The 12,832-nt window shown below is 33.2% G+C and overlaps 1 protein-coding gene across 1 annotated transcript; it reads right to left on the minus strand.

Annotated features, from left to right (window-relative positions):
* Positions 1 to 9,473: 9,473 nt before the first annotated feature.
* LOC124848113 (ethylene-responsive transcription factor ERF024-like) lies at positions 9,474 to 10,574 on the minus strand. The gene is made up of 2 exons (XM_047325743.2): positions 10,345 to 10,574; positions 9,474 to 9,820 (listed from the first exon to the last, which is right to left on the minus strand). The coding sequence occupies exons 1-2, from the start codon at positions 10,541 to 10,543 to the stop codon at positions 9,474 to 9,476; spliced, it is 546 nt and encodes a 181-aa protein (XP_047181699.1). The 5' UTR covers positions 10,544 to 10,574.
* Between the last annotated feature and the right edge of the window lie 2,258 nt (positions 10,575 to 12,832).

A 12,832-nucleotide genomic window follows, 5' to 3' on the forward strand; every position in this document is an offset into this window, starting at 1 on the left:
GAACAGACGTCTAAAGCCCTTTCTGCACTAGTGTAATTCTCCATTAAGAAGATACATACGATCAGGTCAATCATTGTCAAGTTTATTTTCCAAAAAATTAAAATTTTCTTTTCTCAAACAGTTTTCCATATATGTTTTCATAAAGAACTAGGTAATCTTGATTCTGCATTGTGAATAAAGATGCATAAAGATACATCCTTGTAGGGCCCAAAAATAAAAATAAAGTATTTTTGTTTTCTTTTTTAACCGTGTCTTCTTGAATCGATTCCCTTCATATTATTTCGTAGTGATTTTAAACATTGTATTGGGCACTAATGCCAATCAGAGAATGAGAAAGTTACACCAAAAATGTTTTATCTCATCCCTATCCATGCTTTCAATTATGCCATGCAAAAAAATTCCTCAACGTCCCCATATGACCTAAATTATTGTTATCCATACTTTCAAACTATGTTTTGTTTATCATTTAATTCCATTAGGTAAAAGTGTTGAAGCTGACCTTGGCTTGGTTATGGTGCAGTAAGTTTACTCTCACCCACCTGTAACACCATTTCCATATATCTTTTTTCTGTTATCTAACGATAGAAAAATAGGTGTATGTATAATTTTTCCTCATGTTGTCATACCTAGTCCTCATTTTTCCTTTAATTTACACAAGTTTTTCCATCCTCCATTTGATTCGGGCTATCTTTTTGCTCTTGATCCCTTTCCCCAAAGGAAGTTTCTTTGAATTTTTTTTTGTAATTGCTTTACTCATGCTTTTTGGCAATTCGAAAAATGAAAGATAGAATAATGAAAGAGCTTGGATAATAGACTTAATTATGCACACACGATCATTTCCATCTTGTAAACTTGTTCTTAACTTTGTCCACTACATCTTGCCAAATTATTATTTCATTGAATTCCCTCCAGTAAGCATTCTTTGGTACTTGTACAGGATATTCATATGACTATAATTTAGTGTTCTAGACAATTTTTCCAGTAGTTTCTTCTCTACACAACCTGTATATTACTTTTGTGAAAGTTAACCCCTAACTTGGGTATCGGCTTAGAGTATCTCAAAATACTTTTTATGACCAAAAATATTTTTAATATTAGTTTCACTTATAAATAGTGTGTCAACGGAAAATTGTAGCAAATTAACAATGGTTTAATTTTTTCCTATTTTCAATCCTTCAAACAAAATTTTCTTACTGTCTTGTCTTACAATTCCTAGTAACCATTATGCTACTACTAGGAGTAAAAATGGGGTCATTGTATCTCTTGTCTCAACCTTCTTATTGGCTTGATTTCTTGGGTGCTACCGCTCACATATATGGAGACCGTTAATGATTCCATGCATGTTTTAATCCATTTAGTATAAAACTTGAATCTACCTATCTTGTAATACATAAATTTCCAACTGGCTAAGTTATAAGCTTTTTCGTAGTCCACATATTACCTCTAATATTACCATATAATATTGCTCAAGGATACTATCTCTAAAACAATGAGAATCATTATTCAAACTAAGTATTGAGAATGCAATGCAGAGGAAGAAAAACATAGAAACAAAAATAGTTTGTGTATTATCCCGATTTTGCATAATGCAGATACAGATATTTATCATCAAGAATATAACAAAATTAATTATAATTCTATCTAATCCACCAGCTATATAAACATAATAATAACAAACAGAAATAATAACAAGCAAGATTTTAAATCCTAACAAGATATTAAATCATAACAGATATAAAATCATAACAGATAAATCCTAACAGCCCCCTCAAGCTGGAGAATGAATGTCAATCATTCCCAGCTTGGAAACCAGAAATTTGAAAGCTGCGGGAGGAAGTCCTTTTGTGTAGATATCAGCTAACTGGCATGCAGAAGGAATCGGCAGTAGTTTAAGTAAGTCAGAAGAAATTTTTCCCTTACAATATGGCAATCTATTTCAATGTACTTTGTGCGTTCATGGAAAATCGGATTTGCAGCAATATGAAGGGCAGATTTGTTATCACAGAACAAGACTGCTGGTTGTTGAAAAGTTACATGAAGATCCTATAGAAGAAAAGTTAACCATTGAATTTCGCAAGTAACTGTGGCAAGAGCTCTGTATTCAGCTTCTGAGGAACTTTTTGATACAGTGGCTTGTTTCTTCGATTTCCATGAAATAAGTGAGGAGCCAAGATAGATAGAGTAACCAGTGATACTTTGTCTGGTATCAATGCAGCCTGCCCAATCAGAATCGCTGAAGCCGTTCAACTGTATGATGTTATTGCTGGGAAAGAAAATCCCTTTTCCAAGAGCACCTTTAAGGTATCTAAGAATCCTGGAAACTTCTTGTTGATGATTTGTGTTGGGATTTGAGAGAAATTGACTTAGTTATTGTATTGCAAATGAAATATCTGGTCTAGTGTTGGTGAGATATAATAATCTACCAATCAATCGTCTATAAGAAGATGAAGTTGCATCATTTAGAGGTTGGCCAGAATTTGTGTTGAGCTTTGTATGATAGTCACAAGAAGTGGAAACGGGCTTAGAGTTTAAGTAACCTTCATCTTTGAGAATGTCCAGAGTATATTGTCTTTGGGAAATGGAAATACCTTCTTTGTTTCTAGCCACTTCAAGACCAAGAAAGAATTTAAGATTGTCAAGGTCTTTAATCTTAAATGTTGCGTCAAGAAGATGAGTAATATGAGTGATTTATGTGAGATCATTTCCTGTGAGTACTATATCATCGACATAAACCACTAAAATAGTGACATTAGAATCAGAATGTTTGGTGAACAAGGAATGATCAGATGCAGATTGGAGGAAGCCATTAGATAAGAGGAAATTAGATAAACGAGCATACCACTGTCTGCCTGCTTGTTTAAGACCATAAAGTGATTTTTGTAACTTGCATACTTGATTGGGTTTGATACAGTTGAGCCCTAGAGGAGGTATCATATAAGCTTCTTCATTTAATGTACCATGAAGAAAAGCATTATTAACATCTAGTTGCTTAAGATGACAATTATGTGTTGTCGCAAGAGCTATAACCAATCTAACCATTGTGATTTTAACCACTGGAGAAAAGGTATCTAGGTAGTCTTGACCTTCAATTTGAGTGTAACCCTTGGCTACCAATCTGGCTTTATATCTTTCAATACTTCCACCAGCCTTGTGCTTGATTTTAAAAACCCATTTGCAGCCTGCAGCAGTTTTGTCAATAGGTAAATCTGTGATTTCCCAAGTGTCATTTCTGGCCAATGCAGCAAGCTCATCATCCATGGCTCTAACCCAGTGAGGATATTTGGATGCCTCAGAATAAGATCTAGGCTCAATGTTAGCAGATATATGCATAATAAATCGATAATAAGGTGCTGCAAGTTTCTTATATGAAATGACAGAAGCAAGAGGATGTTTGATACCTGAAGAATGAGAGGTAATAGCTGATGCATAAGAAGTTTCAAATTCAGATAGTCTTGAAGGTCTGTTTTTCTGTCGGGTGGATCTTCTAATTTTAGGAGCAGGTAGAGTGGAAGGTGAACTGGGTGGAGAACGATGCGAAGGATCTGTATGAGGTGTGGGCATACATTGGTCCATATAGAGCAAAGGTGGGTGGGTGATAAGGTGGGAATTAGAAGTGGTGTATGTTTCATTGTGGTAAGGAAAACAACTTTCATGGAAGACAACATTTCTAGAAATCTCAATGGCCCTAGTTTTGAGGTTGAAGGTGATGAAGCCTTTTTTTGTGTGGTTTATAGCCAAGAAAAATAGCAAGGTTCTTGGATCAAGTTTGTGTCTATTGTTTGACAAGGTGTTGACAAAGCAAAGACAGCCAAAAACTTTAAGGGTGGTGATATCAAAAGGTGAAGTGTATAATTGTTGGTGTGGAGAATGGTTATTTAGGAGAGGAGTGGGAAGGCAATTAATGAGGGTAGAGGCATGAATAAGAGCATAAGACCAAAAAATGTTTGGTAAGTGTGCTTGAAAAAGAAGAGAGTGGGTAACATTTAATAAGTTGATATTGTTGAGGAGTGATTTTTAACTCATTCGAGTCAGATACTTGAGTATGATCAATGGGTCCTTCAGTGTTACTTGTGGCAGCATTGTTCACCATAACAGGTCTGTGCAGTTTATGCCCAGGAGGGTAACCATGCTTCTTAAAGCATTCATCAACAGTGTGTCCAGTGATATTGCAAAAAGTGCAAGCCTTTGAGTTGTATGAACCTGAATTTGATCTTCCGCCAAAGCCTCCTCTATTTGATGAATAGCCTCGACCTCCTCTTATCCCTTTGTTGTATGAGGATCCTAAAGATCCTGATGGATAGCCATTCTTTTTGTAACAATTTTCAGTCGTGTGGTAATCTTTTCCACATAATGTGCAAGATACCTTGTTATTGGCATTTGTTGTGGTTGCATTAAGTAGATAGTAAGGGCTATTCTGATTAATGGCAGCCATGAGTTGGTTTGGTAAAAAAAAACGAAAAGAAATCAAGAAGGGGCAAGAATCGAATGAAGATCAGAGGCACAGCATAACTCTTCAATTGAAGAGCTCTGATACCATATTAAATAATGAGAATCATCATTCAAACCAAGTATTGAGATTGCAATGCAGAGGAAGAAAAACAGAGAAGCAAAAATAGTTTGTGTATTATCCCGATTTTGCATAATGCAGATACAAATATTTATAAATCAAGATTATAACAAAATTAGTTATAGTTCTATCTAATCTACCAGCTATATAAACATAATAATAACAAACAGAAATAATAACAAGCAAGATTTTAAATCCTAACAAGATATTAAATCATAACAGATATTAAATCCTAACACTATCTAACAAAATTTTCCTCTTCTCTCCAAATTTCTGAGTTTCTCCTCCTTCTCTCTACAATTCTCCTTCTTCTCTCTACAAATTTTCACTTCCTCCTTCTTCTGATCATCATCTAGGCTGTGTGTGAGTTCTTCCTTAGTTGCAAGAAATTCTTTTCCATCAATCTAGTAGCTGTGTGAAGTGGGTAAGTAAACTCATTCGTTTTTTTTAAGTTTCGGTATTTTCTAGAACATGCAAGCACTGTGCAGCTTGCATGTGTTCTTCATCTATCTCTCTCTGAACCTATTTCTGTTTTGATCCTCTGGTTGGTCCCTTTTCACCGATCGAAATTGTAGTGGGTTGCTTTAGAAGTGGTTGCTAGTTAGTTAAAGTGGTGGAAGCTTAGGAGGTGCCTAGTTTATTCAAGGTAAGGGAAGCTAGTGATTTAATTATATTTTTCTGTGTTTGGAATTGATGTGTGTACGCTTGCATGTATGAATAATGGTATGTTTGATTGAATTGTATTCAAATGATGTGTTTGGCCGAGACATGTGAACTGGGTTGGACTTTCCTGTTGTAGAACGTTCGGTCAGTTTTGTTTAGGAAGAGAGTATGTGAAAATGTGAGTGGTGAGCAGTGTGTAATAGGTTCAGTGGAATAGGTTTAAAATAAATTAGAAATCAAGATTGGAGGTTTTAGAAATTAAGAAAAATATCTTGTTTTGGTTTAAGGAGTATTATTCAGAGTTTTGTTTTGTTGACCGTTCGGCGATGTTACGTACTCAGTCATTAACTAGGTTCAGTCTATTAGAGGTATTATCTATTTATGACCGTTCGATCTAATCACAGTGTTCTAATATTAAACTAGTGTTCGGTCTGGATAAAGTATCCAATAATCTCTAAGTACTTGGTCTAGTATAGTGTTCGATATAGGTTTTTAAGAGTTTCGGTTTGAGCTATGAGTGTGTGGTTTAAACTCTTCGGGTTGGGTTAAGTTCCTACTAGTTGGTTTCTAATAGCGTTCGGTCAGTTTCTTCTGTTTTGTCTCTTATGAACCGTTCGGTTCTCTCGGTTGGGTAATGTGAAGGTGTTCGGTCTCCAACGTTCACATGTTCTCTTTGTTCTGTGAATTAAAATATAATTGATAAATGATAGATTATGTTAAATATGAGAATGTTGGACTTTTGAATACTGTGGAAGAGAATTCCAAGGTGGAATGTCTCGTGTATGGTTATTGAATTGTAAAGTATGAATATGGATATGCTAAGCTGGCGTTCATCCTGAAATTCTATGAGTATCATTCTCACATAGAGAGAGGTATATCATTTGTGAGAATAGCAAGAGGTCCTACCACTTTAGGGTGCCGAGGTAGGTATTATGAGATTAACCTTGGGTAGTAGCTTGATTGGTGTCAGCTGTTATACTACCACAAGTGCAAGGACGACTGTAGCTACATATTCATACAATCCGGATGGTCAAGTCATAATGTTCGGTTTTGATATATATATATATATATATATATATATATATATGAATGGTGTTGTTCAGTTTTTATGTGATTAATTGTATTCAGTGTTTGCATGATGTACCGTTCGGTTTCATACGTATTGAACTTGCATGAATTGTGTATATGTGTTTATAATTAAATTACATTAGCTTACCCTACTTTCTTGTTTTGTCCTGTTTTGTCCGTCCGGTTATCTTTTCTTTTGCAATGATCATCCTGTGGATGTGAGCAGAAGGCGATGAGTGTTCGGTGGAGCAAGCATTGGAAGGCGAGGATCTTGTTGCTTAGGTTAAGACCACTCGATCATCAGTTGTGTATAGCTTTAGATTGGATCGTTCGGTCAATAGGGTTAGTTTATCTTTTGAAAACCAATCGATTTATACAAGGTGTTGTATCACCGTTCGGTTTATGTCTATATTTGGTATCAAACTTATGTTAATCTGTAAAGTTTTTAGTTTTATGGTTACTTTGGATAACTATAATTTTTAAAATTCTTTACTAGCTTTATGTGAACTAGTCTATCATATTATTATATGTGATTAATCTATGATATAGTATTATGCTATATTTTGGGATGTTACAATATTAAACAATAACCAATTCAAAATAGTACTATTCATAATTCAAATTTCTCTTCACAAAATAAAAATTATTGAGCAACAAATTATCTCTAAAAATAAAACTATGAATAAACTGAACAATACACAAGTTTAATACTTTGTCTTTTTTTTCAACAAATTATAGTATCTTATTTATTAACATGCATAATTATAAAAGTATTTTTGTAAGTTGGATTAACCGGTCACTTATACAAGGTAGGAGTGGAGTACTCCACTTCTTCAAGCTTCTAAGATAAGATTTTTGTTTGCCTCAACTAACTGAGAGATAACTATAAAGGTTAAAATTAATTGGGAATGAATATAAGGATAATAAATGCATAATTAATGTCTAATTAATTTGTCTTACCTATAAATGTATTTACAGTTTTTCTGATGAGATTTTTTTTTAAGGTTGAGTATCCAAACCTACTTAAACTTGGTTATTAACCTTAATTTTAATTACTGACCTGTTTTATGTTGCAAAATTTATAATTCAATTTTGTTCATATATGACATCTAAACACCCTAATTGACATATTGACTTAACGAGTTGTAACAAGAAATGTTTGATTGATCGTCGTTCTCTTAGATGCTCAAATGGTCGGTCTCTACTCTATACAAATTAACATCAAAAATTTCTAGCTACTTTACAAAATTTAAATACCCACTATTTCATTAAATTTAAATAAAAGGAAATTATTTTTTAATTTTTCAAAGAAAAATCGTAAATAACGTTTAGAAACATTTACTAAATAAATAAAATATCGGAAGCATTATACAAGATCACCCATCATATGACAAGTGTATTTATGTGTCATTGTAATAATACATATGATATACAAACATCATGTTTTCATCAATATTAATAAAAGAGTATTTTTATTTTAAAATAATATATAGATTAAGATGAATAAAAAAATATTAATTTTTTATTAAGTTTTAAAATGGTGTAGAAAGACTGAAAAGTGTATGATTATAATTTTTCCTAAAAGATACTTAATATTAATGAAATTTTTTTAGTTTAACTTCGTCAAATGGTATATTATATGCAAAAAGAATCAAAGTTTTTTTTATATATATATATATTTCTTGTCTATTTTACACAGAAAGATTTATTGGCACAGAAGATAAATCATTCATATGATACAGTATGTGCTGTCTTGTAACAAACATCCATTTGCAGGATTTGCTAGATTCGGTCGAAAAACACGCACAGGTCTATACTCCAATAATATAATACTTTATGCCAATTTTACACTCATGCATGACATAGTAGACAACAATTGCCATCAAAAAAGAGGTTGAAGTAATGCTAAAAGATATTTATGAAATTGGTAATATCTGAAACTGAAATAATCATTCCATAATTCTCTCCGGATCTTAATTCTCACCACAACTCACATCAACATAAGTGTTAATTAACATTTTCATTTATTCCGATCTAAATTTTGTCAAATAATATTGTTAATATCAATCATCATCCCTTCTAGATTAATCTTATTATCGGTCAATGAAAAATATTAATATTTATATCTCAAATTTGTCGATACATTATTAAGATTAACTATCGTACATTTTAAATATTATTTATTTTGGAACTTTATTTATTATGGTTTTGATTTTAAAAGATGTTATGAAAATCTCAAATTTCAAGTAACATAAGATTATTGAGTGGAGTAAGAAGATCATTCAATTTCATACGTTAAAAATTGTATCTGTTTTTCAGCATTGGAACCTCGTCTGTAAGAATCCCAAAACCTCGAGAATGGCACGTTAGCAAGGAGAAAGGTGGACCACAAACTTCATCTCTATGTATTCGCTTATAGCACTGAACATAGAAGTTAGTTGACCCTTCATTCTTGTGATATCAAGGGAAAAGTAGGTTGAAACATGATTAGGAAACCAAACACCCCAACATTCAACGTAGTAATAATAAAGTTTGCAACTTGCGCGAATGACATAAAATGTTTTTCTTTTCATTATTCCTCTCCTTTAATCACTTTTATTATGTTAACCAAGTCCTAATCACGGTGAAGAACTTCAGAGTGGAATCAAAGATGTAATAGAACACTAGGGCAACACCTGAATCTGTTAATTCAAACCAGTTATAAACTAAACAGCATTTGATTCCACGACTTCGAGGTTTTAGAGTTTTAATAAACACGCCTACAAATTTATAATTAACTTCATAAACCAGCAACAACATATGACCAAAAAGATTGTTCTACACATCACAAATCACATACATATAAAGGACAAGAAAAACATAAAAGCAACCTAGGAGCTAGCAAACCCCCTCTACCTTAACGTAGACAGTGCTATAGTTGTACCTATACATAAGGGAACAAAAACAAAATAGAACCAAAAGACAAGGAAACTAATGGCACTACTCTTGCCACACATTACATAAATTTCGTCATGTCCAAGCAAAAAGGTTTGATGTGAGAGTTCGCCCATATAATTCATAACAGGATACCTTTTCTGCTCTCTTTTTCCTTTTCTTCACCATTTAAAGCGTTAATATATAGTTATAACTTACAGTGCTGAATTTAATTAACAAAAGGGTTTAATCAGTATTTGTCTTAAGGGAAATTCCACAGGCTTGTCTCATGTTCCATGTTTTCTGGGCTGTTAGGTTCCAGACCAATGTCAAAAGGAGGAGGACTAAGCAGCATTCCCTCAGCCATATTAACCAGAACATTAGGCATGTCAAAGATCAAATCCTCGTCCACGAACTCGTTACTCGTCCCTGCTTGCTTCTCTTGTACCCCTGAAGAGTTATTATTCGTTGGCGTCTGCATAGCATCCTTCGCAGCTCCGGCAGCCGCCGCCGCAGCGGCTGCCGCCATCTGAATATCACGCGCCGAGAGTGAATCGGGGACAGGAAGGGAGGAAGCGGAGTCAGGGAAATTCAGCTCCGCATCCTTACCTATTATCAGATATCATACATACGTGTATTTATATCAGATACCATATCACGTACGGATACATTGATATTAACCAAAACAAAATAAAAATTATAAACTATTTTTATTATTATTGAAAATCTAAGTCTCATTTTTTATTTGAGGTTATGTTTTATTAATTCAATTAATAATTAAAGTTTTTCGTATTTTACGTCTAATAATATTTCTTAAAGGAATATCATATGAAATATAGATGTCATGTACGGAAAATGTAATAACATTGTCAAGTACGGACAATGTTATTCTTAAAAAATAATGTATTTTTTAGTTAAACATAATTTTATTTTGTTATACCTTTAAATTATTGATTTAGAGATTTTTTTTTTCATGTCAACGTAATATTTAACGACAGTTTATAAATTTTAAAAAAATTAAAAATTAATGTAATTTTTAAAATTTGAAAACTATTTAATATACTGATACCAAAATTAACTATGAAAAGATATATATAAAAAAAAAAACATTTTCTCCTGTCACAAATTCTTACCCTTGAGAGCATAAGCTGCCACGTCATAAGCCACTGCGGCCATTTCAGGTGTGGGAAATGTGCCTAACCAAATCCTGGTGGGCTTTCTTGGCTCACGGATCTCAGACACCCATTTTCCGTTGCTCCTCCGGCGCACGCCGCGGTAGCGGGCGGTTTCGGAAGAGGCTCTGCTGCTGCCGGTTGCATTATGAGAATACATGGTGGTGGTGGCGGCGGCGGTGGCTATGTGATGTGAAGGCGTGTGTTGTGAGTGAAAGTGTATGGCAATTGAGTGAAGCCATTTATGGAGGTGAGTTTAACGAAGGCGGGAGAAGGAGTAGCGGAAGGAAAGTGCAAACCAGTTGTTTCTGAATTGCGGCCTGTAAATGGTTGGAGTGTAATCCAGCATGGCTTTGCCAACGATTCTTAGGTCGGAGAGCGTGTTCTGTTACAAAATAAAATCTCAGAAAAAAATAATAAAAAATCAATTCAATTCGCATAACTTATCCAACGTCAAATTTTATCCACAGTGATAGTGCACTTTGTCAATAGTGTATAACATCACTAAAACCCTGTTTTCCATTTTCAATTATTTCCAACAATGATTTTCGAGATCATAAAACATGGATATTTCTTCTTATTTATACAGTCCTGTGCAGCAGGAGTGCCAAGTGTTCGAGATAGCACATAGGATTATTACTGACGTAGGATTCTCTCTCATCCATGGCAAATCAAATTTACGAGAAGACATGTTTTATTCTCCAACCATTTAATTAGGTAGGGTTTTCTGATGTTGTCGCAAGTGATCATCCATGAATATATTTTTCGTTCCGAGACAGCACAGTACGAGGCTAGTTTTGTTTCGTCAGCATCATGGAAATTAATAATTATTAGCTTCTCCACAAATTGTCGTGTATGGTTTAAGTTTGTCTAGATTTTTTAGTTTAGGGATTTCTATGTGCGATTGATTTTGCATCATTACTAATTTCATTACACCTAGGAAGTGTTTTTTTCTTTTCTTCTTTTTTTGTGTTTTAGCCACAATAGACAGGGAATCTCGCTGCTGAAAGCGATGGGAGGAATTTAATGGAGTTGTTAACTATTTTTGAAGAAACAAGTGAATAGGTTCAATGGATCGCGCGAGAGGTAGAACACCCTCTTTCAAGCTTCAAATCAAAAGTATTAAGTTCTCCTTCGTAAATACATTAATTCAGTTTAGTTCCAATTTATGTTCCGAATAGTGAAAGAAATGGGGGAGCAATATGTGTTTATATTTGGAAAGTGTTTCTTTTACTGCCTCGTTCGTATCATTCTGGAAAAATATTCAAATAGGGAAAGAGAAAGAAATGGTAGACCAAAAGAGTAATGTAATAAAAAAGGTGAAAATTAATACGTATTTACCATGTAAAATATTAATATTTTAATTTTTTTTTAGCTTAAAATACTGTTACATATTATTATATTATAAAAACAAGTTATTAAATGGAGTTTTTTAGTCAAATTATGATTTTTCTAGGTATAAAGTGAGGCTTAGTAATTATTTTCCCACACCGCTTGATCGTATCGTAACGACGAGACGCATAAACCATCAAAATACTATGTATGGAAACCTTTGACAACAGCTGACAAGAGATTTCGATGCTCATGACAGTTTTCTACGTACACCAACACATTGCAAATTAAACACAATTGATCACACAACATCATACATAAGAAATACAACGAGTATGACAGAGAATAAATTTACCATATCATCAAAATAAATACTAATTTGAGCACAGCAAAATTTAAAAAAACATTTGTACCACATGACATAACAATGCGACTGCATTATGCCATACATAAAAGCTGTGTCTCCAAAATCTGAGAAATCACGGTCAAACCCAACATACGAAACTTGTACCTAAATACTTACAATTACTTTAATACAATTCATTAAGAAAAAAAAACATTTATTCTTTATCCACCAACAAACACAGTCTCTTGTAAAATGGAAAGAAATGGGTGTCTCGCTCTATCGTAACATGTCAAAGGTTTAAAAAGAAATACAAAATCAAAAACTATATGAACTATAAATATAATCACATATCAAAACAGACTCATACAATTGTCAACCATATTGTATACCTTTTCCTAAACAAGATTTAAACAATAGAAAAAGCATATAATGCATCATTCATCGTATTCTTTAATTAGCGTTTGACCATAAAGGAATACTAATTCGTTTCAAACAAATGTCCTTATAACCAATCTTTCTATGAATATATCTTTGTTTCTTAAAGCAAAATCAATAAAGAACGACAAACGGTTGTAAATATGCTAATGAAATAATAAAATCAAGAACAAAGATTTTTTTTTTGAAGTATATAGATTTACTATTTTTAAGGAGTTATTCGTGATGTGTTGGGCAATCTCTCAATATATAACAGCAACTTCCAAAAAATTTCTAAGGATATTAGAACTATAATTTTTTTAAAAAAGAGTAGAAAAGTAAACCGAGGATATTATA

The sequence above is a fragment of the Vigna umbellata genome, chromosome 8 (assembly GCF_029865625.1).
Source record: "Vigna umbellata cultivar VRB3 chromosome 8, Vumbellata_1.0, whole genome shotgun sequence".
In the NCBI taxonomy this organism is placed as follows: Eukaryota; Viridiplantae; Streptophyta; class Magnoliopsida; order Fabales; family Fabaceae; genus Vigna; species Vigna umbellata.